General features: G+C 44.1%; 1 protein-coding gene across 15 annotated transcripts in view; it reads left to right on the top strand.

The window, feature by feature from the left end:
- The window catches only part of PTPRM (protein tyrosine phosphatase receptor type M), a 2,094,608-nt gene that overhangs the window by 1,347,374 nt on the left and 720,894 nt on the right, over positions 1 to 26,340 (top strand). For 9 of the 15 annotated variants that reach the window (XM_069620755.1, XM_069620756.1, XM_069620753.1 and 6 more), the window contains exon 14: positions 13,419 to 13,493. The exons of the other annotated variants lie outside the window; for them this stretch is intronic. In XM_069620755.1, coding sequence (XP_069476856.1) covers positions 13,419 to 13,493 — 75 coding nt within the window. The remainder of the gene's footprint in view (positions 1 to 13,418; positions 13,494 to 26,340) is intronic. 15 annotated transcript variants of the gene reach the window in all.

The raw sequence follows: 26,340 nt of genomic DNA, 5'->3' as shown, positions 1-26,340 counted from the left end.
AGGCGAATTTAAGAGAGCAGTTTAGAGTGTGTTGATGCAGCAAAAAGGTGGAGAGGAGAAGGAGAGAGCTTGGAGAAGAGGTAGAGCTTGGGGAAGAGCAGAGATGAGGCAGAGAAGAAATAATGAGATGGAGTGGAGAGGAAGGGACAGGGGGAGAGAGTGTAAAGGAGAAAGAGACAAAGTGGTGGGGAAGAGGAGGAAAGGAGGAGGAGGAAAGGAGGAGCGGGGAAGAGACAAAGGTCTGGAGGTATAGAAAGAAGACACGTGAGGCGAAACACTGAGAAATCTTAGGGTAGAAAGAGGACAGAGAGCAACATCCACAAAGAAGAATGGAAATCCGGAGGATAATAGCCAAGAGAAAGTGCAGATTGTAGGAGAAAGGAATCATTGGGTCGAGGGTGAGACAAACTGCAGAGAATGAATGAAGACAAGGAGAAGGAAGGGAAAGGCCTTGGAGAATATAAAATGGGTGAAAAACACAGCGAGAAAGGCAAAGACTACTAAGTCCTTTACAGCCTGGGCAAAACAGGTGTCAGAACGAGAGATTAAGTCATACCCAAAGGTCATAGGCAAGCCAGGTTGAGAAGCTACTTTCTTTCATCCTATCAAGAGGGGAAGATTCTTAGTACACTGACATCCAATTAGATGATGGCTGCTTGATGCCTAAAATGCATTCGAAGACCTAAGGGTAACAGGTAAGGGCACCAGGTAGGAGTGTCTAGGGGGACCAATCTGTGACCCTGACAGCATCGGTGTAAACCTATATAAAGACTCAGAGCCAAGAAAGAAGTGTACCTTGTTTTGCCTGCCAATGAGAAAACCCAGTCTAGGGAGAGAGGGAAGGGGAATGTCCCTAGTGAGAATCTGGGGGAAGTGATACATCTATTACCTATCCACATCCTGTGGGGCTCAGTCAAACCCAATCACCTATTTGTGTGACATAGAAACAAAAGGAATAGTGAACTTTTTCAGTGGCCACGAGTTGTCTGTTGCACCATCATCTGTGATGGAAGCCACATTCCAAATGTCTGCTGCATACTAACATTACTGATGAGGGGAATGTAAGCATATTAACCTGGGATTTTATGATGATTCTGGAAATGGAGAGTGTAAGTGTGCCAAAATGCTGAACAGGGGTGGGATAAAGGGAGTTGGACTGGGTTAAATGAGTGTGTGGTCGTCAGGCCACTGCAGGGGCAGAGCTAGAGCTATAATGAGCTATTAACAAACGTGTCCTGTTTATGAGACCATGGAGGTGGTTGCTACCCACTCTGTGATTGCTAATTTTGGAGGTGGTATATGGTGGCTCCCCCAGGGCCACTCTCCCGCTCCCAAACACATTCACAATGTTAACAATATGCACTATTTTAAACAGAGTGGGGGGACCTGGCAGGCTGTGGCTTACAAATGACGATTATTATCATGCCCAACCTTTTTCCAGGAAGCTAAGTGTGCACACAATTCGAAAGCTGCCAGGCGAATGCATCCATATTCCCAAAACAATTTCAACTCACTATGCAAGCAGAGAAAAATAGCAGAATAGCAAACTGCTACCTGTAGAAATATGGGGGGAACGAGACTCCCACACTTTAAGAGCCATGGCTCAACAGGGCCAATGTCATGCCAAGGCCGCCTGCTAGCAAGAAGGCAGACCACCTATTTTAAGCCCTTAGTCTACAGAACTTCTCCCCAACTAGGAACCCAATAGACCATAGTGATTACACCAGTTTGAGGGCGGGGGCAGGGCTAGCAGCCCTCGCCCAAATATGCCGCCAGCACACAAATAATAGCGGTGTTCGTACTAACGCCATTTAGAGACCCAACCAACAAAAATCCCCTGGGTAAAACATGGGACAGGTTTTGACAAAGATGTGGGAGTTTGGAGAAAAAGAGCTAGCAGCGAGTTACACAGAGAAGCAGGAGGGAAGTGGTCTAGGTAAGAGAGGAAGTGACAAGGAAAGAAGTGGAGGCGGAAGTGTTCAAGAGAGTGGAGGAAGGAGGGGAGAGGAAAAGGAAGCCTTTGGAGAAATGAAAGATCAGTACAGTTGTGGAAGGTGGAGAAGCGAGGAGGGTAAGATTAAAAGAGTGGAGGAAGGAAGAGAGTAGAAGACAAGGAAGGTGTTTGAGGAGATAGAGAATAGGAGGAATGTGAAGGGTAATGGCAGAAGAGGAGAGAACAAATAGTCAAAGTTACCAACAAGCACTAAGGGAATAGAACCAAACATTATGAAGAAGTCTGCAAGAGGGAAGGCCAACTCCATCGAGCCCAAGATGGGGAACAGGGCTGACAGCGTTAAGAGCTCTGTGAACCTGGGACCAAAACACACGGTGGCAGAGCCCGAGCCGAAGTAAGAGAAGACCCAACATTCTGGAAGCTGTATTCTAGCAACAATCATACCACCAGAGAAAAATAACAACGAGGATCAGAAACATTTCGCAAGCTGAGAAACCAGAAAATGTACCTTGCTTGTCTAGTCAGAAGCCATAATCCAGAAGATTATTAGTAAATCTTGTTTAATTTAATTGGTGGAACTAGCAAGCCCACCAATGATATTAAAAACGATTTACTAATCTTGAGGTAGCTGAGCCAGGAGGGTTTGCTGGCTCTGGGACACCATAGCCGGGAAGCCTCACTGGCACTGAGAAATCTGATCCAGTAGGGCCCTCTGTGATTGGTAAACCCGAGACAGAAGTGCTCACCAAGAACAGAGCCTGTGGCCAGCTCCAAAGATACCATGGCCTGTAGTAAGCTCATGGTTGGCCAGCAGTCAGCAAACCGCTATGACTTTGAGATCATGCCCTTGTATTGGGGGCCTACAATGACAACATCCTGAAAATCAACCCAGCACAGACAGGGAAGAAACAGTTTGTTGCCTGTTAATCAATTACTGCCCAAGCGGGCCACCATACACTAGCAGCTGCCTGCAGGAGAGCCTGGAACCTTTGTGTCTGATAACATTTTAAGCAGGCCATAACCCGACTAAGGACTGTCACATAGAAGTTTGGACTCAGGACAATGGTCCTATGGCACAGTGCATTGCTCTGTATATGTCAAACACGTTTCCCTTGACACAGACACTTTTAACAGAGAATATCGATCCTTTGTTTCCCACATGTTGACCCTTCCTTTGTGTAGTTTTATAAACCCTCTTTTGAAAATGCACTTACATGTACATATTCTGCGTCAATCCCATGCCTGTGACACAAAGTTGGAGAAGAAGGCATTTTAGTATAAATACCAACAAGATTGCTGAGAAGTAAGTATCTGGAGAACTGGGCATCCTTAGAGAGGGGTGGAGAAATGCTCTACCAATACCGTTGACCTTAAACTCCATGGGGTGATCAGTGCAGACCCTACCTCCAACCCCACCCGCACAAGAGCGCAAAGCACCTTTCGACAGGGCAGGAGTGCTTACTGTGACTCAAACACCAGGGCAGCATGAAGAGTCAGCTAAGGTGGCTACCTTACCTCTGCTCGTACCTGTCTGGCCCAACTCGCCTCCACCTGGAGCTGCCACAATGTACGACTCTGCGTGTTGGGTGGTGATGTGATTGTGTCAGGATCCAGATGAGAATGCCCCATTCAAGGAACATAAACACTATTATTTCAGACTTCTGTAATTGCCCCCCAATGCACCTCTTCCACCACCCTTTGAAGCGCCCTTTTAAATCTTACTTACTCTGGCCATAGTTCCCAACCCTTTTATGCATCTCCCTGCTACCGTCAAGACTATTAGATTGAAAATAAAACGTAAAGTGGAGCTTGTCAGGTGACTTCCTTAAACCAGAGTATATTCTAAAAGGAACGTTCCGCATGAGGAAACCTGACCACATTATAGCAATGGAATGGTCCTCGCATTTTATTTATTTAATTTATTTATTGCATTTGTGTAACGCCCAGGCCTGTGCGTATAACAGCGTTTGTACAGATGTCAGTGTAAACAATCGGAAGAAACATGCAAAGCAGGTAAGAATGGTATTAGTCATATTTGTTACACAGACAGGTTTTCACCAAGTTTCTGAATGATCGATAGTTACGCTAATTTCTGATGTTGGATGGTAGGGAGTTCCTGTGGGGGGTGCTGTAATGCCAAAACCCAAGCCACCAGCTCTTTTGCTTTTGTATCTGGGAGTGAGCAGGGTTAGGCTGGCACTCAATCTTAGAGGGAGCACTACTGGTTTAGGGAGACACTGTTGATGAGGTATGGGGGGAATCTTTGTAGACAAACTGATGGGCGATGGTCAGCATTTTAAATTCAATGCAGGCTTTAATGGGGAGCCAGTGGACATCACGCCTGACAGCTGAGATGTGATCTGATCATGTATGCCCCAGGGCCGCACGCAGGGCTTTGTTTTGAATAAGTTGGAGTTTTGCAAGGTTTTTTGCTGAGGTGCCCATGAGTAGAGCATTGCAGTAATCCAGCTTGCTGCTGATGGTGGAATGTGCAAGAGATAAACTGTTGGTCTGGTAGAGGAATTGTCTGCTCAAAGAGATGAGTTTGGTAGTGTATGCAGTAGAGGATGACAGCACATTGACATGTTTGAAGATATTGAGTTCAGCTGGCAAATGAAATTCAAGGATTTTAACATGTTTCGAGATTGATATAATAGAGCCGTCAATGGAGAATGAGGAGAAAGCCGGGTCAGGTTTTTTTTGGAGTCAGTGAGCAGCTCTGTTTTGTCGTCATTAAGTCAAAGGTTATGGGTGACCATCCAGTTCTGAATGATGCCGTAGATCGTGCTGATAGTGTCAGTATCATCAATGTAGCATCCTGTGATAGGAATGAGGATCTCTGTGTCATCGGCAATGTTGTAGCTGATGCCGAGGGCATCTAGGAGGTCGAATAGGGGCTTTGTGTACTTATAGAGGGTCGGTGAGAGTCTGGAGCCTTGGGGGACACCAAGAGGGGCATTAATGGGATCCGCCGCTGAGTGCCCAATGAAGACTCTGGAGGAGCGATTGCTCAGGAAGGATTTGATCCATTTGGTAGCCTCAGTGGAAATTGGTTGCAAGATGTTGGCTTAGGATGTTATGGTTGACCAGGTTAAAAGCTGCAGAGAGGTCAAGGAGGAGGAGAAGGGCAAGAGTGCCGGAATCACAGATGTTATCTAATTAGATTTTGAGATCTAAGAGGGCTATTTCCTTGTCATGCTTGGTCCAGAAGCCTGATTGTCTTGCACTTAGTAGATTGTGGTGCTCTAACAGTTGGATTTGGGAGTAGGCCATGCAGTCTAAAATTTTGGGGAGGAATGGATCGGAAGTGATAGGGCAGTAGTTAGTGAGAAGGGAAGGGTCCAGAGACGGTTTTTTCAGGAGAGGGGAGATCCAGGCTACTTTGAGGCAAGTGGGAACGGAATTGGCTGAAAAAGATGTGTTGATGAAGCTAGTGATGGTGGTGGTCAGAGTGAAGGCACGTAGCCTGATGATGTGGGCCGGGGAGGTGTCCCCCTTGCAGTTGGAAGATTTGAGGGAGTGGATAGTGATAGTATTGTGTGATTCTAATTGGGAAACATGGGAGAAGCTGAAGGGACAGAAAGGTGGTTAGTTTGAGAGGGAGACATCAGCGCCTCTAGTGAGGGGGTTTCATGGTGAGTTGAGATTTTTTTATCTGAGATTTTGTCTGTTAGTGTGCATGTGATTAGAGCGTCTTTGACAAAAGGAATACATGCTGTGTTACACCAGGTCCTTACAGGTGTTCTCTAATATAAGAATTCCAAGTGGATTTTGTACTCTCAGGTAGATTGACATTTTGAAGCTATAGTTATAATCCTGATTCCAAATTGTGGATGTACTATTTTTTTCTATAAACATCCATGTATCTTCCTATAAACTCTTATGATTGGTAAAACTATCATCCTTTACATCCATTTCATCCAATACAAATCTTCCACACTTTGGCTACACAGTGCCTTCTTTAAACAGTGCCTTCTAAACTCACCTTTATCTATAGTGCTGCTGCCAATCGCAAGATGTGCTTTAATTGCAAGGTTTTCTGATAGAATTAGAATTTAAAGAGGCTTACTTATACCTCTAGTATGCAAACGCTGAAGTATAGTGACAACACAGGTTTGAATCCTGGTCCCGGGCTTAGAGACTGGTCTCCAGTATTAAGCACGTAATAAAATATTAAGAGGGCCTCCAATAGGCAAAATGGTAGTGCTGTGCCCTATGCTGAGGAGACATGGGTTCCAGTGTGCTGCTGTTGTGGCCTACACATAAAATAACTGTGACGTGCCTGCACCTCAAGAGGTTGGCAAGTGCACCATGACCACAAGAGTGAATCCCCCAATCACAAAGCTTAAGAAAAGATGACCTTTGACACATGTGCAAGCAATGTGCCCCATTAACACTGAGTAGGTGCATTTTGTCTAATCAGATTGCCCGGAAAGGGGGCATTATCTGCTGACATTGTGCAGCATTCTGTGCCATTTGAGGGCTCGAAGGACTTTGCGTTTGTTTTTGTTTATTTAATTTAGCTCATCACTTTTGGTGGCACCAGGCCAGTGTGTCCCTCTCTGCAGTACTCCTTCATGTCTACTGATCTTGTATGACCTTGATGGAAATAGAAAAGGGGCCTCCCCTATTTGTGAAGGGTCTCAATCTTTGGTTTTGATGAAAGGCATGTTTCCTTATTACTCACCAAGCTACGAAGGCAAACATTCTGGTGCAGGGCTTTCTGCACCGGCCGTTTTGGCACGCCACCTTGGGCACAAGTCCCTTTTAGGCACAGCCTGTTGTTTGCAGGCAATGCCCAGTGAGACTAAATTATGTGCCAAGGAGCACACACTTTGATAAAGCAGTTTATCCGAGATCCTTTCGCACAAACTTCCAGTTTGTTGTTATGCATTGTGTTAAGAAAGTTTGAATAAGTAAATAAGTATATTAAATGAGACTTTCTCTGTTGCATGTAAAAAAACATGATTTCCCAAACAATTTATTTTTATCTAAATGACACATTACGAATAGTCCTAAAAGACAGTAGTCTCCTTATTTTTGACATTGGAATCAAACTTTTTAAAAAAACATGATGAACATGAAATCTTGTCGACACGCCTAATAGTGCACGTGCATTGTGTTTTACCCAGATGATGTTTCATCAAGGCATAGACAACTGGTTTGTATCTCTAGTCATAACCCAAATTAGGCATCCCGAGAAATCATCTATTTCACACACAATATAGTCGAGTTATCATGGAGAAAACAATATTGCTAAGAAATTTATGAGATCTCCCAAAAATCTTTGCTCATTTTAAGGCAACCCTGCTGTGTGTCATCCTAAATCATGTCCATGTAGTTTGTCATTATTCCTTGAACATGCCACAATCTGGCGATTCAGCAAAACTGAATACTGATTCAATCCCAAGAACTGGAAAACAGTTTGTTTGTGAGGTGATTCCCCTTAGCCAATGGAGTTTACACTCTGTCCATTGTCATCATATGGTGTCAAACCCTGAATAGGGCATACGACTGATTCATTCTTTCACCAACCGCGACGGAACGCAGATGGGGAAACCGTTTTTTGGTCTACTTAGATGCTTATCATCTTCTCTAATTCTTACTGTATTCATTTGTGCTTACCGATTTTCGAATAACCCAGCGCAGGAAACTGAGATAGTTGCTGTTTGGTATTTCTAGTTCTTTACTGCAGGGTCATTTTGCAGTTATACTTTGCTACATGCAGCAGCCTTACTCAGTCAATTGAGCAATTCGTTTTTTTAACAATCCAGACCATAGGCGCACTGCTCCAATTTTCACCATTTAGATTTCTCGTTTCTTTTTTGCATATCAAACTAGCAGATATAGCTGTAATCTAGGCTTTAGAAGGGGAGTTTTATTGCTCGCTTTCATTGTCTAATTAGAAATTGTGTAGGTAACTGGAACTGCGTGTGAGTTGCAGTTGAATACGTTCCATCAAAACTACAATTACTTAAACTTGTACTTTAGAATAGGCACTTCTGATTACAAAGAAACATCTTTAAAAAGTAATTTCCCAGGCTTTCCAAAACAATCCCTGCTCCATCAAAGGATGCCAATGGTAACCGGTGAAGCCCACTTAGCAAAGCAGTGTTCAGCACCTAGTGTGGTGAGGGCACAGTAGATACATGTTTGTCCCTCCTTTTGTTCTGCGGGGTGGGCCCTGAAGGAGACATTATGGGCACTGGTGGTGGTGGGAGAGGGTGTTGCTTTACCCAGCAAAAGCTGCAGGCGCTTAATCCTTTAAATTGTGATGAAGTGAAATGAAAAGCTTTCATTTTCACCTCACAACATAGTTGAATGCTGGTACTCTCTTTCAGGCATTGAGAAGTGCAGGTACTCAGATGGTCAAAAATAAAAAATAAAAAACGCATGTACTGAGGGCCAAGTAGGACCGGGCCATTTTAAGCACTGCCCTCAATACAGAAAACATGTACGAACTCCCACTGTGTTCCGTTTGGCCCTGAATCAACTTTTCCTCATTTAGCTAGAGAGCACCCTGGCAGACGTTGCAAGTGCTAACAGCTTTTGTAGCTGGACTGGACTACGTTGACAATTAGATTTGCCAGAAACCTTGCTGAAGGTCCTTGCAGGGACGTCATTTAGGGGTTGCCAAGGATCGCAACTACGACCCCTGAAGTCTCCCTTGCTACTCCTGTGTTCTCCCTGGCTACCCCTAAAAAAAAGAACATTTTTAAAAAACTTGCTGTGGCCAGCAGCAAGAGGCTCTTTGTTTCTGGAGTGGCTGGTTTTCTGGTAGCTATAGCCGGTAAAATAGCTTAGTGAGTAGAGCGCTTGCTGCTGTAATGTGTGTCTGAGATCTGCAGGTTGCAGGTTTGACTCCCCGCAAGTTCAACTCAGCCTTTCTTCCTGCTTAGGTTGATAAATGAGTACCAACACAGGTTGGGTGATATTGTATGTTTATTTGTGCTATACGAAGCGCTTAAACATAAGTGCTATATAATAACAAATCATTATCGTTTGGCCTTGGACGTCTACTTGCTTTCACAGTATTATGGACCTATACGCACTAATGTTAGTGAAACCTATGGTGATCCATTCTTGTATGCAATGTATATCACTTTACAGTGATACCGTAACCATATTTTTCATAGTGTACTTAGAAACAATGCTATGTGATGCCACTTCCTGTTTTGTCAAGGGGTGAAAGGTCGTGTTCCATCGCTTCCTGTGATGTCACTTCGGGGTGGGTCAGATGACATCACTTCCTGTGATGTCATCAGTCAGGGGTCGTGTGATGTCACTTCCGCTACCCCTGGCAATTTGGTGAAAGGATGCCCCTGGGTCCTCGCTCCACTGGAGCCTTCAATTTGTCTTGCTTGTGTTTTATGACCACTGTAGCTCTGCCCGACACCATCAAAGCTACATTACTACATATTTAATTGCTATATCATTTAGTTTGTTGGAAGTTGGAACAGCAGACTTACTAGTCGGAGGGTAAACAAATCCCTCCATCAGCGTTCGAGAGATGTCTGCAACTTTCATTCACTGTGCTGCTGCCCCTAATTTTGTGTAACATATATTATTGAGTTGGCTACTGCCCACGGTTTGAAAACGGAGTGTGTCAAAATGTAGTCATTTTTGAGGTAAAACAACTTTGGGCAAAAAAAATCAATTTTGCCCTACTGAGTCACTACTACCGTCATGTATTGTGTTGTGTCCAGCCAGCGAAGAAGTAAAAAAAAAAAGAAAATGAAACAACATTTTAAAAAGAGGTTTCACGGGAGTTTGGAAGAAGCAAATCCCACAATGCTTGGTTCTTTTCATAGGATTTATTAGTCTCTGAAATACAGCCTCATTTTAAATTCCAAATGCTTCCACTGTGGAAATACATCTTCGCGAATCTGGCAGGACAAAAGCAGTTGTGCGCGTCCTAAAAATAGGAATTGCCTTGAAGAAATAGTTCTATTGCCTCTGTTTCCTTTAGCAAGGGACACATATTACAGATAATTGAGCAGCATCATTTTAACTTCCGTATTCTTTTGGAGGCATCCCCCTTCTAGACAAACTCAAGGCCAAGATTTCAGTACTTGGCAGCAGCCTTTGTAAACAGAGAACGTACCAGGAGATTGTTAGTGGTGTGTGCCCTCGCTGGTGGCGAAGCCTGCCTCCATTTCCGGAGAGTCTGGTTGTCGGCCAACCGCTGCAAGATGGCGACGGTGTCATTCATTACAAGCGAAAGGCTATTAGGACGCTTCAGACCTAGCAGCAACTGTAGTCTGGCAACTGCGCGCGGCGCTGGGCCGGAATGTAGCAGAGGGATAGTTGAAAATATTATGCAGCAGCAGTTTTGAGTTTAATTGTCTGCAGATGGCGGATGATCTAGTTCCCCCTCTCGTTGCCACATTTCTAATAGCACCCAGTCTGTGCTATGTAAATTAGGACTCTTTCACATAAGCCTGTCTTTAATTTGCCAATATTTTTTGCTGTTTCATTTTCCAGCTGCAGGGTGGTGAATCTGACCTTTTTAATTTTTTTCTCCTCCTTAATGCGCATGTGCTGGGTGCTCTAGAAGTGTTTTTCATGTTGTGCAAGAGCAACGTGGTTAAAAAAAAAAAAGAATATTCTATGAGAAGGCATTGCCGCGAATGTCAGAGTGTCATTTTAGCAATGCAGGGGAAAACGCTCAGATGCTGTAGGAGGACAGACTTTTTGTGTCGAAGGGGAAGTGTCTGGAATTTGCCTTAATGGGAAAATTGGTGCATGCAAGGAGAGAGGCTGTTCTCATAATGTAGTTCCACGATAAAAACATAAGCCTTAATACAACTCAAATATACAGTGATTTTTTTACTTAATATTGTAGATTATAGAGTGTGTCTGATTTGCATGGAAAAGTAAAGAACTCAGAGACAGATTCTTAAAGCTTTTTTTGGTGCAAGTTATGAGATGGGCGAGCTTTTGCACAAGGAGGTGTTTCTCCACATTTCAGTGTGCACCCCAAATCCACAAATGTGTAGAAAATAAATCACATATCTTTGTGCCTGATTGTTAAACGTGCAAGGGGATGCACACGTCGTGACAAGGTCATTGCTTACCCTGTCATGTATTTTTTTTAACGTGCCACTGATAAGCTGAAACTATTGTATTGGAGTACAGGCAGGGTAGGAGGGAGGTGGAATGTGAGGAGGGCCACAAAGCTTGTTATGTTATTTTATGTTACGTTATCTTGTGTTTGTAGAGTGCCTACTGCCATAATTCATGGTGTCAAAGTGCCTTTACCTATCAGAGAGGCAAAGGAGGAGTATGATAGAACATTCAGTAGTGGTAGGAAGGAGAAAAGTCAGCTTGTGGCAGGTGCTTGGTTATTTCCCATCCATTGACTGCCCATAACAATCTCTATGATTATTTCGCACACACTATCTGCTGCTCCTCACGCAAAACATCCTCCTGGTAACTTTGAGCTAGCTGCATCAAGTAGTAACATCAAACGGTGCCTGTCTGTGTTATTTCAAAGCAGTCTTCATAGAGCTAATGGCTTAATTGCAGTTATAAACATGCTATTGGGGTAATAAAAATATCTTAAGCAAGTATGCCTTCAGCCACTCGATTTAAAACCAAAATGTGTGTCCTTGCACTGAAGTCCTGTTAAAAAATGGGCATTTGTAAAGCCAATAGTTTGGGCTTCTTTATAGATATTAGAGCATTGGATAGGCATTTGCTAGACACTGCTATCATATGTGCAGCTACTCACACCATTTTGCAGCAATCTTCTTATGGCCAGGTAGTACCATTATGGAAGTAGCTGGCAAATCCCTTCCCGTTCCTACCCGAAAGCCACAACTTTTGCTTTTGCCAATGCTTGTTTTAAAGCATCACTGCAGTAGCTTGAGGCGCTGCTGTCAAAGTTGCATTTCTATCCCTCAGACATGGATACAAATGTCCTTTTTGTTTGTTTACATTTCATTTTGAGATGTCATTTAAGAGCCCTTCACTCTGAAATAGACTCCAAGCAACCACTTGTATGCTGGAAGCCGGTCACAGGACAGCACATCTGTTGCACTGGTGTCCAGCTGCACAGAAATGCTCAGATTACATTTGAGAATAGGGTGATTTACGCATTTCTCAAACAGGCGCAAATACAATACATGCATCCTCTGCGCTTTTTTAAAAATCTGTGCTTGTTAGTGAGAATCTGGGCCAAAATATGGAAATAATTCAGCTAGAAAGTGGATTAAACTTTTATTTAACTGTCTGGACTCTGCCATCATTGGAACCAAGGCTACGGCTATAAAACAATATACCTTCCAGTTGCTGTATTGGCATGTGGGCTGCATTTCTGGTTACTAATTAAGCGTTATTGCTTACAGCTGCACTCAGGCCCATAAGGAGGGCTGAGGAGTCATAAGATCATGCAGCTGTGGACAATAAGGCTTTTAGCAACTGACTGCTGGCCCTGATGCTATTGGTAGAGAATGTGGCCCAAACGATAAAGGAGAAGAAGAGCACTTAAATATGGCCACCGAGCGTCTGCAGGGCAGCTTTGTCTCTCTTCACTGTCTATGCCATAGGACGAGCAGCATACCGAGGGGAGTGGAGAGAGTGTGCAGTGTTCAGGGATCCGAATTAGGGAAACATAGGTTCCAGCAGAGATCAAAGAAGGCAGCCACAGGTAAGTTTGGAGTGGGGGGAGGGAGTGTGGTTGCAGCAGAGAGAGGAAGCGTGGACAGAGGCAACACCAGAGGTGGCACCTGAGATCCTGACTCTATGGCTACACCAGCACTTTATTCCGGGAGTGCTGGATTCTGATAGTTCTCAGGATCCCCAAGTAAACATCTACCTCGAGTTCTAATATACCAAATTATCGGGTGCAAGTGTACATTGTTAAAACAGGCTTCTTTATTTGTTCTGGCCATGCAGTGACCAGTGGGCGGGAGCGGTTGGGAATGGTGCTCCTCTACCTTTTTTTTTTTTTTAAAGTTTCGCTGTTCCTTTACTTTTATATGAAAAGAATTGTTTCGTTTTAAAAGTGTAGGAAGAAGTTGAAACTTGCAGTGAACATCCCCTTAAACAGCAGGTGTGTTTGGGGGTTGGATTGCACGTGTGAGGCAGGCTTGGTGACAGGGTTTGTGGGGAGCCGGGGCAGGCTATCAAGGAACATAGTTCCAGTACTTCTTTTCATACACTTTGATCACTGGAGGGGACACACTTCTGGCAATCGCGCATGGCGTCTGATTGTTCAGAATGAATTCTGGGTTGTGAGCATCACTTTTGGAACCCCCAGGTTGGAGCTGGAATCTTGTGAAACCACAAGTGGAGTCTTTAACAATAAAGGAACCAAATAAAACGTAGGATCTGTGTAGTTATTTATATTTGAAGAGATTGACAACGTGCATTTTGTCCAAGCTTCTTCTTGCTGGCCTAGCTTCAGTCTGGCTTCTTTTCTCCTCATGCATGCTGACCCGGAACTCTTCCTTTGCCTTAGCTGCGATAATCGTGACCCAGCTTACAACACCTTACATTCGCATCGCCCCAGCTGCAGGCGACGACCAACTAACAGGTCAGATACTTCGACTACAGACACTTCATCTTTGCCATCTAACCCCCCTACTTCTCTTTGTTCATCCTTTTTGCTCACTGTGTGTGTCTCCACCTGTTGCCTTGCTGTTGCATTCCGTTCTCTCATCTTCATTTAGTCGGGTGCCGCTGTTGCATAGACCGGGTGCAGTGGACAGCTTCAAAGGTCTCATGTTCATGCTTCTAAATGAACCCCTTGACTGCATGCTTCCAGTCTGTAATGTTGTGTGATTTGTTTTCCAACTAATGATCTTAAGCAGCACGTGTTGTATCTAATTTTACAGTTTTGACGGTCAGCACTGCCATGTTTCGATATATACCAAAGGTTGCGCCTGTACCGTATACTTTGAATGTTGTATTTCACAGTTGCTTCCGGAATAGGAGTTCTGTCAATTTCTGGTCTGTTGAACAATTTCATTTCTGATTTTTAGGGGGTTTGTGACATGGTATAACAAAAATGCCTGTGATACCGGTATCCTATGTGTCCATATTTCCATGTATCACGATAATCTTTCTTTTCAGGGTGTATGTCTTCGTTCTCTATTCCTTCTGCACTTTGCCCCCTTTGTGTGTGTTGTCTCCTCCCAGATAAACCGCAAAAAGAATGCTGTGGCAAAATGACTGGCTACCATTCCAGCCAACTTTGGGGGAGTGAACATGCACACACATACAAACACGCATACACATATGAACACACATGTACACATGTATGTACCCATGCACACACACATACTCACACATGTTTCTCTGCAAGCCCTTGTGCAGTGAGGATTAGGGCCTGCAGGAGTGTCTGTTACGCCCATGGCTTGTTAGGGGTGGAGGCTGTATGAGGAAAGGCTGTGGGGGACGATGTTCTGTCTAGTTCTACTGTGCATTTGCAAATTCAGATGTGAAAGACTACCAGCTGATTCCAGCATTTCATGTTAGGTAACACACAGTACTTGGCAAATATGACTTTTTTACATTTCTGCTCGGCTCTGCAGTGCTGAAATAACCCAACATTTCACCTCTTTCTCTGATTCAATATGGACTACAGTCCATTTGTGCATGCCAAACTTGTAGCCCTCCAGATATGTTGGACTTCAATTCCCAGAAGCATATTCAGTGGCGAAGGAAAATGACGGTTGTAGTCTAAAACATCTGTGTAGCGGTAGCCACAAGTTGAGAAACGTGCAGTGCATCGGTAGCGTAACATAAAATGAAGGGTAGTGGGATGCACAATGTAGTGAGGGTACCCTGATTTTCCCAACAACCAGAGACTTAGAGGCTTCAGGACAACATAGTGGTCCCTTTGTAGCGGGAGCTACCTAAACCGCAGGGGTGATCGTTTTGTGCCTGCTGGGCATTTACCTGTTTGCTATTTGCTGTGCCTCAGTCTTTTTATTTGCCGTGATCACTGATGTGATCTGGCTTCTGCTAATGCTTGTTAGAATTAAGCATGAATGAAGCAAGGCATAAATTAGTTTTCAAAAATGGATCAGCAGAGTTTACTAATTAAAAGTTTCTTGGTTAGCAAAAAAACCTATTTGATTAGCAATGTTGTACTACTCATAATTTTAATGTCACCAGAAGTTATTTGTACCCAAGGCATAAAATGAGCAACTATACAGCATTTTCGTGTACCACTGAAGTAAGACATTTGTGAGATGAGTGTCTGTGAAATGCAAAGGTTAGCTCATGAATGTACACTGGCTTGCAGTTATTTGAAACAGAAATAACTGTTTTTGCTTAGCACTTTAACACAGGCCTTTGGCACTTTTAAGAGTAGAGGACATGGTTGCTGTTGCACTCTCTCTCTCTTTAGCCCATTTTAACTTGCAGTGAACAGAGGAAAGAGGGTGGAGATAGCCCTGAGGGCAAGAGAAGAATGCAGGGTGAGCTGTGCTTTCGTTGAACTGGGTAATTTAAATAGTTAGCTGTGCCACACAAATGTCGATTCAGTTAGCAAACCTACAGAATTGCATAGCATTGCTATGTGACACTTCGCATTTTATGCCTTGATGAAGGTTAGGTATGATGCTATCTAAGCCTCTCATTGCCAAACGCGAAGCAGAGACATATGTACGAGCCCCAAAAGTGCCACATGGCACTGTCAACTTGTTACCCCTAGACCACCCCCTTGCCACATTTGTCACTGTTGAGACTTAGTGAGACTTAGTGGTTCTCTCTGATCCAAAACCATAAAAACTTTATTTCCTAATGCGTACATTTACCAGGTCCTCCCCTTACCTTACCCAGTGTTAAAAGTATGTGATGACATCGTGGCTGCTACTGCATTTTTGTTCTGGAAGCAAAGGGTCAGCCAGAGTCAATGCTCATGGGTTCTTGCTATGGGTCCAATGGGATGTCCAAAGATGCAAGAGCTTAGATGATATGTTAAGTAAAGGGTAGGGAGTGGGGCCTCCGCTCTTGCTGACTTCACCCGGTGCTCATGTGTCAGAACATCATTGGTACTCAATTATGTGGAGGTGCATGCTTTCCTGCATTTGGTGATGAAAAGATGAGAAGACAGGTAAGCAGTTGTGTTGTCTTACATAATACCAGCAGCTTCCTCCTTTGATAAGGAAAATGGATCACAATCATGAAGGGTTCAGATGCCACACTGAAGATTAAACATTCTTCTTGAATGAGAATTCATGAGAAGGAGGTCCCATTCACATTCCCGTTCTATGACCAGGCACTCCCAAGGATGCAGGGAATCGCTAAGGACAAAATGCTGTTGCCCCTTTTGTTCAATCTGCCCCTAACCAATCCTCTATAATTACACTGTTGTACCTCAACTTTTTATAATGTTCTTTTTTTATTTGCTGTGTGCATACAATTTCGCTATTTTTAAATATCTCTTAACTCGCTCATTCTTAATAGTTGATGAAGTGTGATCTATGGGTTATTTCTTTACCAATAGACTTTCTACATTGCTTATTAAATGCTGATGTACATATTACATATTACATACTCATGCACATTTCTATCACTAGCCCTAAGTGCTGTTTGTGCAGCCACCATCACCTTGTGATCTAAAACCCATAAAACAAATTATTTTAATTTCAACCAGGTCAACATTGTGTATGGAAACAATTTTCCAACTCCTTTTGTTCTTTTATCAATAGATTGACGTTTCGGTGGACATGTAATATTCACACCTTCCTCAGGACCGTTTGGTATATAGGGACCCTGGAAAGCAACATCAATATGTGTGTAAAATGACTTAGTTCATACATTTATTATTTAATCTCAAACAACTAAAATGATAATAGAGTCAGAGCTTTACATAATCTGTGACCTAATCACCTTAATACTGACCTTGCTCAATACGTTTGATATCCTCCTGTTCTTAATTAGTACTGGTTAGTGGCTCCCTGCCTCTTGTCTTGGACCTATTGGAAATGTTCATCATAAATTCTGAGTTAATCCAGCGCCCAACAGTACATATTAAACCCAATTCTTACCCTCTTTGTGGGCTCCTTGCAGGATGTTGCTTTGGGTATTCCAAGGGTTTTCAGAAACATGGAGAAGTGTAGAGTCTATCGATTTCCGCGGAACACAATATTGGTTGTTGGCCTTGAATCTATAAAATGGCTATGGTTCATATTTACTTTGTGTTCATGTCATTTCACAGAAAAAGCACATATATCTAAAGGGATTGCATATGTATCTTCTACTGTGGGTCAATTTTTCACTGGCATGCAAACATATATATGTGTATATTGTGCTTGATATGTGTGGATAGCAGTGCATCGGGTAGTTTACCTTTTCTGCAACTGATCCCCTTTCTAAATGGAGCACTTGCATCTTTGCGTGTGAGCGGCTGCAGTACGTACATGTCTGTTTTGTTTGAGAGCCCATGGACCATTGCCCTAGGTACCTTGCTATTGCGCTTGCACAGCACGATCATTGCGTTGCCTGGAAAACCAGTCGTGAATTGCCACGCTGGTGTCTCTGGTAACCCGCAATCGCCCTACCCATTATTCACCAGGGTAATGGGTGAACGCTATTGCTTTTGCCGACGTGCTTGGGATGATATTTGAATTCAGATGTTAATGTTTAATGTGTCATAACCCACATGACGCGCCCCTTTTGGTCTTCCTGGTCCTTATTGCAACGGGCCTTGCATTCCCTGACACTCCCAACATGGCGGTCCAGCGTGACACGCCTTCCGCAGTCTATACATTGGACGAAACGTATTCTACTAATAGACCGCACCCCCACCGCTCCGCGCGTCTCAATGCTATTGCCAAGTAGCGATCAGACGTGTGCTCTGTAGTTCGCAGTATTACTTTCCTGGTTCCTAGCTTTTCTACTTCCATTCCTTGCCCCTTTCCCTTTTCCTCTTGCTTCCTGGACTCGTGCGCCATCAGCACGTCTTCTTCGTTTCCCGGATCCCCGGATTGCTGCATCCCGGAATCTTAAACGCACGCTGGAGTCGGAAGAGACTCGCTCAGCCTTATTCAAGTCCAGGTCTGTCCGCAAGAAGACACCGCCCACGGAGTCCAGCAAGGATTGGTCTCAGGTGAGAAGGGGGGAACTCTGTGACAGTTTGAGACGCCTACCGACCGCACTCAAAGTCGACATGGAAGTGGCCGTCCAGGACCTGATGCGAGATATGCAAGAATTAACCACAGAGGAGCAGAAATTTAAAGGCGGAAAAAGCTGCTCTCAAGAAATTAGTTCTATCACGTGATTCAGCCGCAAAAGAAAGTGTGTTACTGGGCGGCATTGTTGACAAATACGATGGGTCGGCAAAAACCCTTAGTGGATTCCTGGACTCAAGTTTGGTTCACTTTACATTTAAGCCCTATTACTTTTCCACTCCCAGGGCTGAGGTGGGGTTCATAATCTCTCAACTTTCCGGAAATCCTTTAACCTGGGCTACACCCCTAGTTAACTCCGGCGATGCTCTCCTAGATGACTACGATGGTTTCATACGGGCCCTAAAGACCATGTTTGATCGCCCTGAGCAGGTCTTTAGTGCCCAGGAACGCCTCTTAGACTTTCAGCAGGGATCCCAGGATGTGCTCACGTATGGAACCCGCTTCAAGCAATTGGTCAAGGAAGCTGATTGGTCTCCGGAGGCAATTTTTACCCTTTTCAGGAGAGGACTAAATGAGGAGATTAAAGATGAGTTAGCCAGAGTGGCCCGACCAAACTCATTCCAGGCTCTTATGGACCTTGCCATGCGAATAGACTTTCGCATCCAGGAAAGGAAGGCAGAGAAGAAAAAATCTAGGGGAAACCCTCCGAAGGTGTCCTTTGAGAGTACCTCCAAATCTGACACAAACCCTGGATCAGTCACCGAACCGGAACCCATACAGATAGGAGCCTTCCGTGGACCCATATCCCCGCAAGAAAGGATGAGAAGGATTAATACGGGGTTGTGCATGTATTGTGCCTCAGACAAACACTTGCTTAGAGAATGCCCTCTGGCCCCTCCTCGGCGTTCGGGAAACACAAACTCCCGATCCTAGATGGAGCAGGGCTTCGGGAGAGAGATGTTTGCTCCACATCAATTCCATCCTTGAACTCTCCTGGACAAAACAATCTAGTGATACTACAGGCCTTCCTAGCAAACTCCGGGAATAAGACCTATCCTGTTTTTTTTGGCCTTGGTGGACTGCGGGGCTATGGGAATATTAATTGATCAAGATTGGGTTTTTAGTCACCACATCACATACGAAGCATCATGCAGCCAGTGGAAGCGATCGATGGAAGACCCCTCACTTCGGGGCCCATAAGCCTGCAGACCAAAGAGATCCAGCTTTCAATTAACCACCACCAACAGCGGATTCAATTCGACATTATTAAGTCAGCTCATTACCCCATGGTACTGGGCATGCCCTGGTTACAGAAACACAATCCGTATATCAATTGGACAGCAGGATCACTATTCCTCGGCTCAGAGTTTTGTATGTCTCACTGTCTAATCCTGGATCCCTCCTTGACCCCCTCCAAAGAACCACCAATAGACCATCAAGCACCTCTCATGGTTTCCAATATCGTGCAGGTTCCTAAGGCCTATCAGGGATTTGTTGATGTGTTCTCAACTGCCATAGTCCAGGCCTTACCCCCTCATAGGCCTGAAGACTGCACCATAGACACGGATCCCTCAGCAGTGATTCCTTTTGGCAGGATATTCATCCTTTCCGAACCTGAGAAAAAGGCCCTCCAAGAATACTTGGATACCAACCTTGAGAATGGCACCATAAAGCCATCAAAATCTCCAGCCGGAGCTTCATTGTTCTTTGTTCCTAAGAAGGACACTAAGGAACTCAGACCCTGCCTCGATTATCGTGGATTAAGTCAATGCACCCTCAAGGACCGGTACCCTTTACCCTTAATCTCGTATAACCTGGAAGCGGTCAGAGGCACTGTGATTTTCACGAAACTGGACCTCCGGGGTGCCTATCATTTGATTCGTATCCAGGAAGGAGACGAATGGAAAACAGCATTCACAACACCCTTTGGTCACTTTGAATATCTGGTCATGCCCTTTGGATTAGCTAATGCCCCAGCAGTCTTTCAACGTTTTATGGACAGGGTGTTCTCTGACATGCTATTCCTCTTCGTCATCGTCTACCTGGACAACATTTTGATCTACTCCAAGGACCTTCTAAAGCATGAAGAGCATGTAAAGGCAGTACTACAACGACTCCGTGAACATAAACTCTTGGCCAAACCCGAGAAATGTCTGTTTCACGTTGCTTCTGTTCATTAACTAGGTTTTATCCTTACTCCAGAGGGAATTGGCATGGACCCTTCAAAGGTAAAGGCTATATTATCCTGGCCTGCTCCCACGTCCGTGAAATAAGTTCAATCCTTCCTGGGGCTTGCCAATTTCTACCGGAAGTTTATACCCACCTTCTCTGAGATTGTTCAACCGATTGTTGCTCTCCTGAAGAAAGACAGCCCCTTTGTCTGGTCTATTCCGCAAGATAAGGCATTCCAACTCTTGAAGACAAGATTTACTCAAGCTCCCATTCTGGCCCAACACGACATTGATCGACCATTCCTTGTGGAAACGGATGCCTCTAACTACGCCATTGGAGCGGTGTTGAAGCAAGAATTTGAGGATAAACTAGAACACCCCATTGCTTACCTTTCACGAACCCTGACTCCCAGTGAGACACAATACTCCGTCCTGGAAAAAGAACTTTTAGCCATCCGCCAAGCCTTCACTGAGTGGCGACATCTACTCCTGGGAGCAAGATATCCAGTCCAGGTCCGCACGGACCACTGAAAACCTCAAATTCTACAGTCATTAGAGTGTCGGAACAGTCGTCAGGCTCGTTGGGCCTTCTTCTTTGCCCAGTACCAGTTCCACATCACTCATGCTCCTGGATCACAAAACTTGATTGCTGACGCCTTATCTCGACGGCCTGACTATGAAACTATTGAAGATAAGGCCTATCCTAAGATGTTTCCCCACACGATTTTTGTAGCCCAAGCAGTCAACCTCCTGGAAGAAATCCGAGTACAAACCCAATCCTCTGAACTCTGGAAGAATATTTTAAGAAAGAATCAATGGAATCTGAGAGTCGAGGAAGGATATTTGTTCAAGGACAACGCTCTGCTCATTCCTACACAGAAATTACAACAAAGAATAATAAACCTCTGTCATGATACCCTTCACTCCGGACATCGTGGCATCACCAACACCCTCCACCTCATACAAAGACAATTTTGGTGGCCTAAAATGAAGACTGACGTACAACTATACGTCCGAGCCTGTGCAATCTGTAGTCAGAATAAACATGACAACAAGAGGCCGGCGGGTCTTCTGCTACAACCCGCACTGCCAACAAGGCCATGGGAATTTATCGCTACAGACTTCATTGTGGAATTACCGCCTTCCAGAAGGTATACCACCATCATGGTCACCATTGACTTGTTCACTCATATGGCTCATTTTACACTCCTCAATAAGCTACCATCCTCATCTGAACTGGCTGGAATCTTCCTGGAGCACATATTCCGCCTTCATGGACTTCCTTCCAAGATAATTTCCGATCGAGGACCTCAGTACGTCTCATAATTCTGGAAACATCTCTGTCAAATATTAGGAATCCAACGCGCTCTTTCATCAGGTTATCACCCTCAAACCAACGGGGCCACAGAACGTGCTAATCAGACTCTGGAACAATATCTTCGATGTTTTGCTACTAAGGTTCAGAATGACTGGTCGCTCCTGATACCCGTGGCTGAATTTGCCTATAACAATTCTGATCATTCAGCAGTTAAGACCAGTCCCTTTTATTGCAGCCAAGTATTCCATCCATCAGTTCTGCCCTCTGTTCTTCCACAACCCACACCGGTACCTACTGTCGACTCCTGGATTGAAACACTCATCAACATACATAAGGAGACCAAAGAGCACTTAGAGAAGGCCAGAACACAGACCAAGAGATATGCGGACTCCAAAAGAAGACTCGGGCCTTCTTATTCAGTTGGAGATCAAGTCTGGTTGTCCTCAAAATTACTACCCCGACATCTACGGCCAAACCAAGTGGCCCCCCGGTATTATGGTCCGTTTTCCATCAAGGAAATTATAAACCCAGTCTTGTACCGGCTCAAGTTACCAGACTTCTGGAAAAAGATTCACCCAGTTTTTCACACCTCCTTATTAAAACCTTACATTCAATCCTCCCGGAAATCCTGCAGACCCACTCCTGTGGTGGTGGACAATCAACTGGAATATGAAGTGTCCCGGATATGCGACTCCAAGTATAAACGGGGTCAGCGTCAATATCTGGTTGAATGGAAAGGATATCCCCTCAGTGAAAGAACTTGGGAACTACTTTCTAATCTGAATACCCCTTGACCGCTCAGAAGATACCACCTCATACACCCAGGCAAACCTGGAGGAACAGGTTTTCGGAGGAGGCATGCTGTCATGACCCACAGGACGTGCCCCTTTTGGTCTTCCTGGTCCGCATCGCAACGGGACTTGCATTCCCTTACACTCCCAACATGGCCGTCCAGCGTGACACGCCTTCCGCGGTCTATACGTTGGACGTAACGTATTCTACTAATAGACCGCACCCTTGCGGCTCTGCGCGTCTCAATGCTATTGCCAAGTAGCGATCAGACGTGTGCTCCGTAGTTTGCAGTATTACTTTCCTGGTTCCTAGCTTTTCTACTTCCATTCCTTCCCCCTTTCCCTTTTCCTCTTGCTTCCTGGACTCGTACGCCATCAGCACGTCTTCTTCGTTTCCCAGATCCCCGGATTGCTCCATCCCGGAATCTTAAACGCACGCTGGAGTCGGAAGAGACTCGCTCAGCCTTATTCAAGTCCAGGTCTGTCCGCAAGAAGACACCGCCCACGGAGTCCAGCAAGGATCGGTCTCAGGTGAGAAGGGGGGAACTCCGTGACATAATGTCTTTCCATATTGCTAGTTATACAGTACATAGTCTGCTGTGGTTGGTATATGGCAATGTGCATGCATGAGTTGTACAGTGCTTCATTTTGCTTGGCAACTGCTGCTGCCGGTCGCACTGGTCAAGTATGGGAGTCAGCCGTGCATAGCCATTCCAAACATGTAAATGTCGTCTGTAAAGTGCCTTGGTGTATTTGATTCCACCCGTGTACTTGAGCAGTCATTGTGATTGCTGATCGTATCGGTAGTTGTCAACAACAAATTTTGACAGCGTGCACTCGATCAGTCCTTTACATAGCAATCTACAATGGGAGATCTTTGCTTTCTATTGCATTGCAAAACTGTGTGCCTCACACTAGTGAGCCAGTGAGCCCAACACCATATGTTTATATTTTAGTACATCTACCTGGTGCATAATGATGGCCCAAAGTCACAGAAGTGGTAGAGGTTTGGCTCTTCATTAATAAAACTTAGCAGTGCAGGTAATTAACATGCATTGCAGCACTCAAACTGATCCAGTTCTTCTAGTATACCGGATGTTTCTGGGTGAATGGCGCCACCCTTGACCATGTATTGCGTGCATTCTAAAATGCCACGTCCATCCTATTCTTTGGGGGTTAGAGTTATCAGGCTGTAACATGTTAGGTTCTCAAGTTGGTTCCCTACATGCATAGCTCAAAGTAGGGTGCTTAATTTCGGGTCTCCTTTGTATCACATAAAGGTAAATTCTTCATTGAGACCTGTCAGATTTGTGCCCAATTTGTGGATCCACCAGGACTTCTTATGTATGAGAGCCCTTGTGCTGTTTGCAGAGTTTCTTACTGTGTCTATGATCCACCATGTCATATCATAAGGTGTGTGCTGATGACCTATGTAATGTGCTATGAGGGGATTGGTTTGTGTTTTGCATCTAATGCAAGAGCGATGCTCTCCTATTGTCTTACGCACTGGTCTTGATGTTTGTCCAATATATTTCATACATGTAAACAAGGATAGGCGTCCCCAACCACGTGGACCCAGGGGAGTAACAGAACAATGAGCAAAGGAGAAGGGGGGTCACGTGAATCAAACCGCTGAAGAATCAAGCGGGGTAAATTGCTCTCAATGTAGGAGCTCAATGAGGGGATAGGCCAGGCCAAGGATCATATAAAATCAGTCAATCTTTATTATACATATATCTAATCAAATTAAACGTAGTGCTGAGATCATGATAAAACAGCATAAAATCAGACAATCAGTGTTGGATATCTCCAATTAAAGTGCATATTGATCTAGTAGGCATCCTATGAGCTAAAGTGAATATAAAGTGCATAATGCAATTATAATTCAAAAACATATTGCACAGAACCAATTTCCAATCCCAAAAGTAATAAAAATTATTACTATAGAACCGAGAGAAAGGAAAAGGAAAAATGGAAACCTAAAAAATGAAGGGAAAAAGAACAAAAGAAAAAGGTAGGAGACACAACATAACAGGAATAAGAACAGTAAATATTTCCTGTAAAATTAAGCTGTTGTCCCCAATTGCAAATTGAATTTGCAGTAATCTGACGAACTAAAAGTGCATCAGTGAAAACCAAGTTAAATGCACTACTTGTTGCCAATCCGACCTAAGTATATTTCATACCACATGGACACTGTATACAATAAACTGCACTCGATGTTTCGCAGTTGGTGAATTGTTTTAGGACCCAAGGTCTGCCTTCCACTGTGAATGTGTTCATTTTGCGTGTGAATCTGCACACTGTGCAAGTTCCACACAGGTGTTGTCCCACAATCTGTCTCACATTCCATAATGATATTTTCTGTGGTTGATTTTTAAATAAGGCAGCGTAAGGTGTTCTTTGAGATTTCTCGATCATTTTAATGCCATTCTGGTACATGGTTCATCTGGTAGGACTAGTTTCACTAGTGGCAAACAATGGTGACACATGTCCATTTCTGGTTGCTTTGTTGTTCTGGTCTAACCCTGGATGTCAGAAGTTCTTCCCGTGGTGTGTACCTGGCTCTCTTTTTGGCATGGCTGAGTAATTTTATGGGGTATCCTCTGGCTTTTTAGTCTAGCCCCATGGTCCCCTGCATGCACCTGATAATCATTCAAGGAAGTGCAGTTGCGCATACCCTTAGAAACTGTCCATAGGGAAGATTTTGCTTCAGATTCACAGGGTGATAGCTACCGTACTGCAGCAGCGCATCTTTGCCTGGGGGTTCTTGAAAAGTGTGCATTTCAACTTTCCATTGTCAGTGCTAATGCTTTGATCCAAAAAGTGGATCTCCTGGTCACTCACATTCATTGTGAACTTGATGTGTGGGTTTCGATCATTGAGCCAGTCCTGAAATTGTTGCAAGTTCTCCCTGCTGCCCCTCCAGATGAAACTCATATCATCTATAAAGCGGTTCCATTTGTGGATGCTTTCTGCATAGAGGTTAGTGAGCAAGAAAATATTTCTCTCCTCAAAACATGCCATAAAAATGATTGCTAGGCTGGGGCAAAAGTTTCCCCCATTGCTATTCCATTCACCTGCTGATATGATTTATGATCAAATTTAAAGTCATTTTTCATGAGTGCTGTGTGTAATAAGTCTACTATAGACTCAGTTGGTACCCTTCATTGTAGATCATGTAAATATAGTTGACTTTGGACACATTCCAATACTTGATCCTGTTGGATGCTAGTGCGTAGTGTTGTCATATCCATAGTCACTAACATCTCTTGTGAGGGATTGAATGGTTCTTCCTCAAAGCAAGCAATAGTTGCCAAGGTGTCTCGTAGGTATGGCTGAACTAAAATGCTCACTGGTTTGAGAAAGTAGTCAAAAATCTATTTACCAGTTCCAATATTGAGCCACACCCTGATACTGTCGGGCAGCTATTGGGGTCTTTGTGGATTTTGGGGATGGTGTAAAATAGGGGTGTCCTTCCTTCAGGGTTGTTCATATAGTCATATTCCTTTTGTGATATCCGTTCTCTTTCCCTCCCTAGTAAAGTGGTCTCCTGTATTAGCTGTTTTGTTGTCGGGGTAGGGTCCCTTTCAAGGGGAAGATAGTTTTCTCTTTGATTTACGAATGCCATCACCATTGTCAAATATTGCTCTTTCGTTTGCACCACAATGCCCCTTCTTTATCCGCTGTCTTTATTACAAGTTCTTGATTTGAGCTTAGATTTTTGAGTGCCTTTCTTTCTTGGTTAGTGAGGTTGTGTCTCACCTTGGGTTTCTTTGTTCTCAAGTCATGAATTTCTTTTAGCACACATCTCTCGAACGTGGCCACCTCTTTAGGCATTTGGCTGTGTATTAGACAAAATGTGGATTTAGGACGCAAGCCTGTATCCTCTAGATCTACTGAATTTTCATGGTTTTTGAAATATACTTTCAGTCTAATTGTTCTAAAGAAATTGCAAATTTCCGATTCTGCTGTATGCCAGTTTGTTGGATTGGTAGGGACAAATGAGAGTCCTTTC

Source organism: Ambystoma mexicanum, chromosome 5q (assembly GCF_040938575.1).
Source record: "Ambystoma mexicanum isolate Mex_15411 chromosome 5q, UKY_AmexF1_1, whole genome shotgun sequence".
NCBI lineage: Eukaryota > Metazoa > Chordata > Amphibia > Caudata > Ambystomatidae > Ambystoma > Ambystoma mexicanum.
The sequence above is the reverse complement of the archived record's forward strand: the minus strand, read 5'-3'. Positions and strand labels throughout refer to the sequence as shown.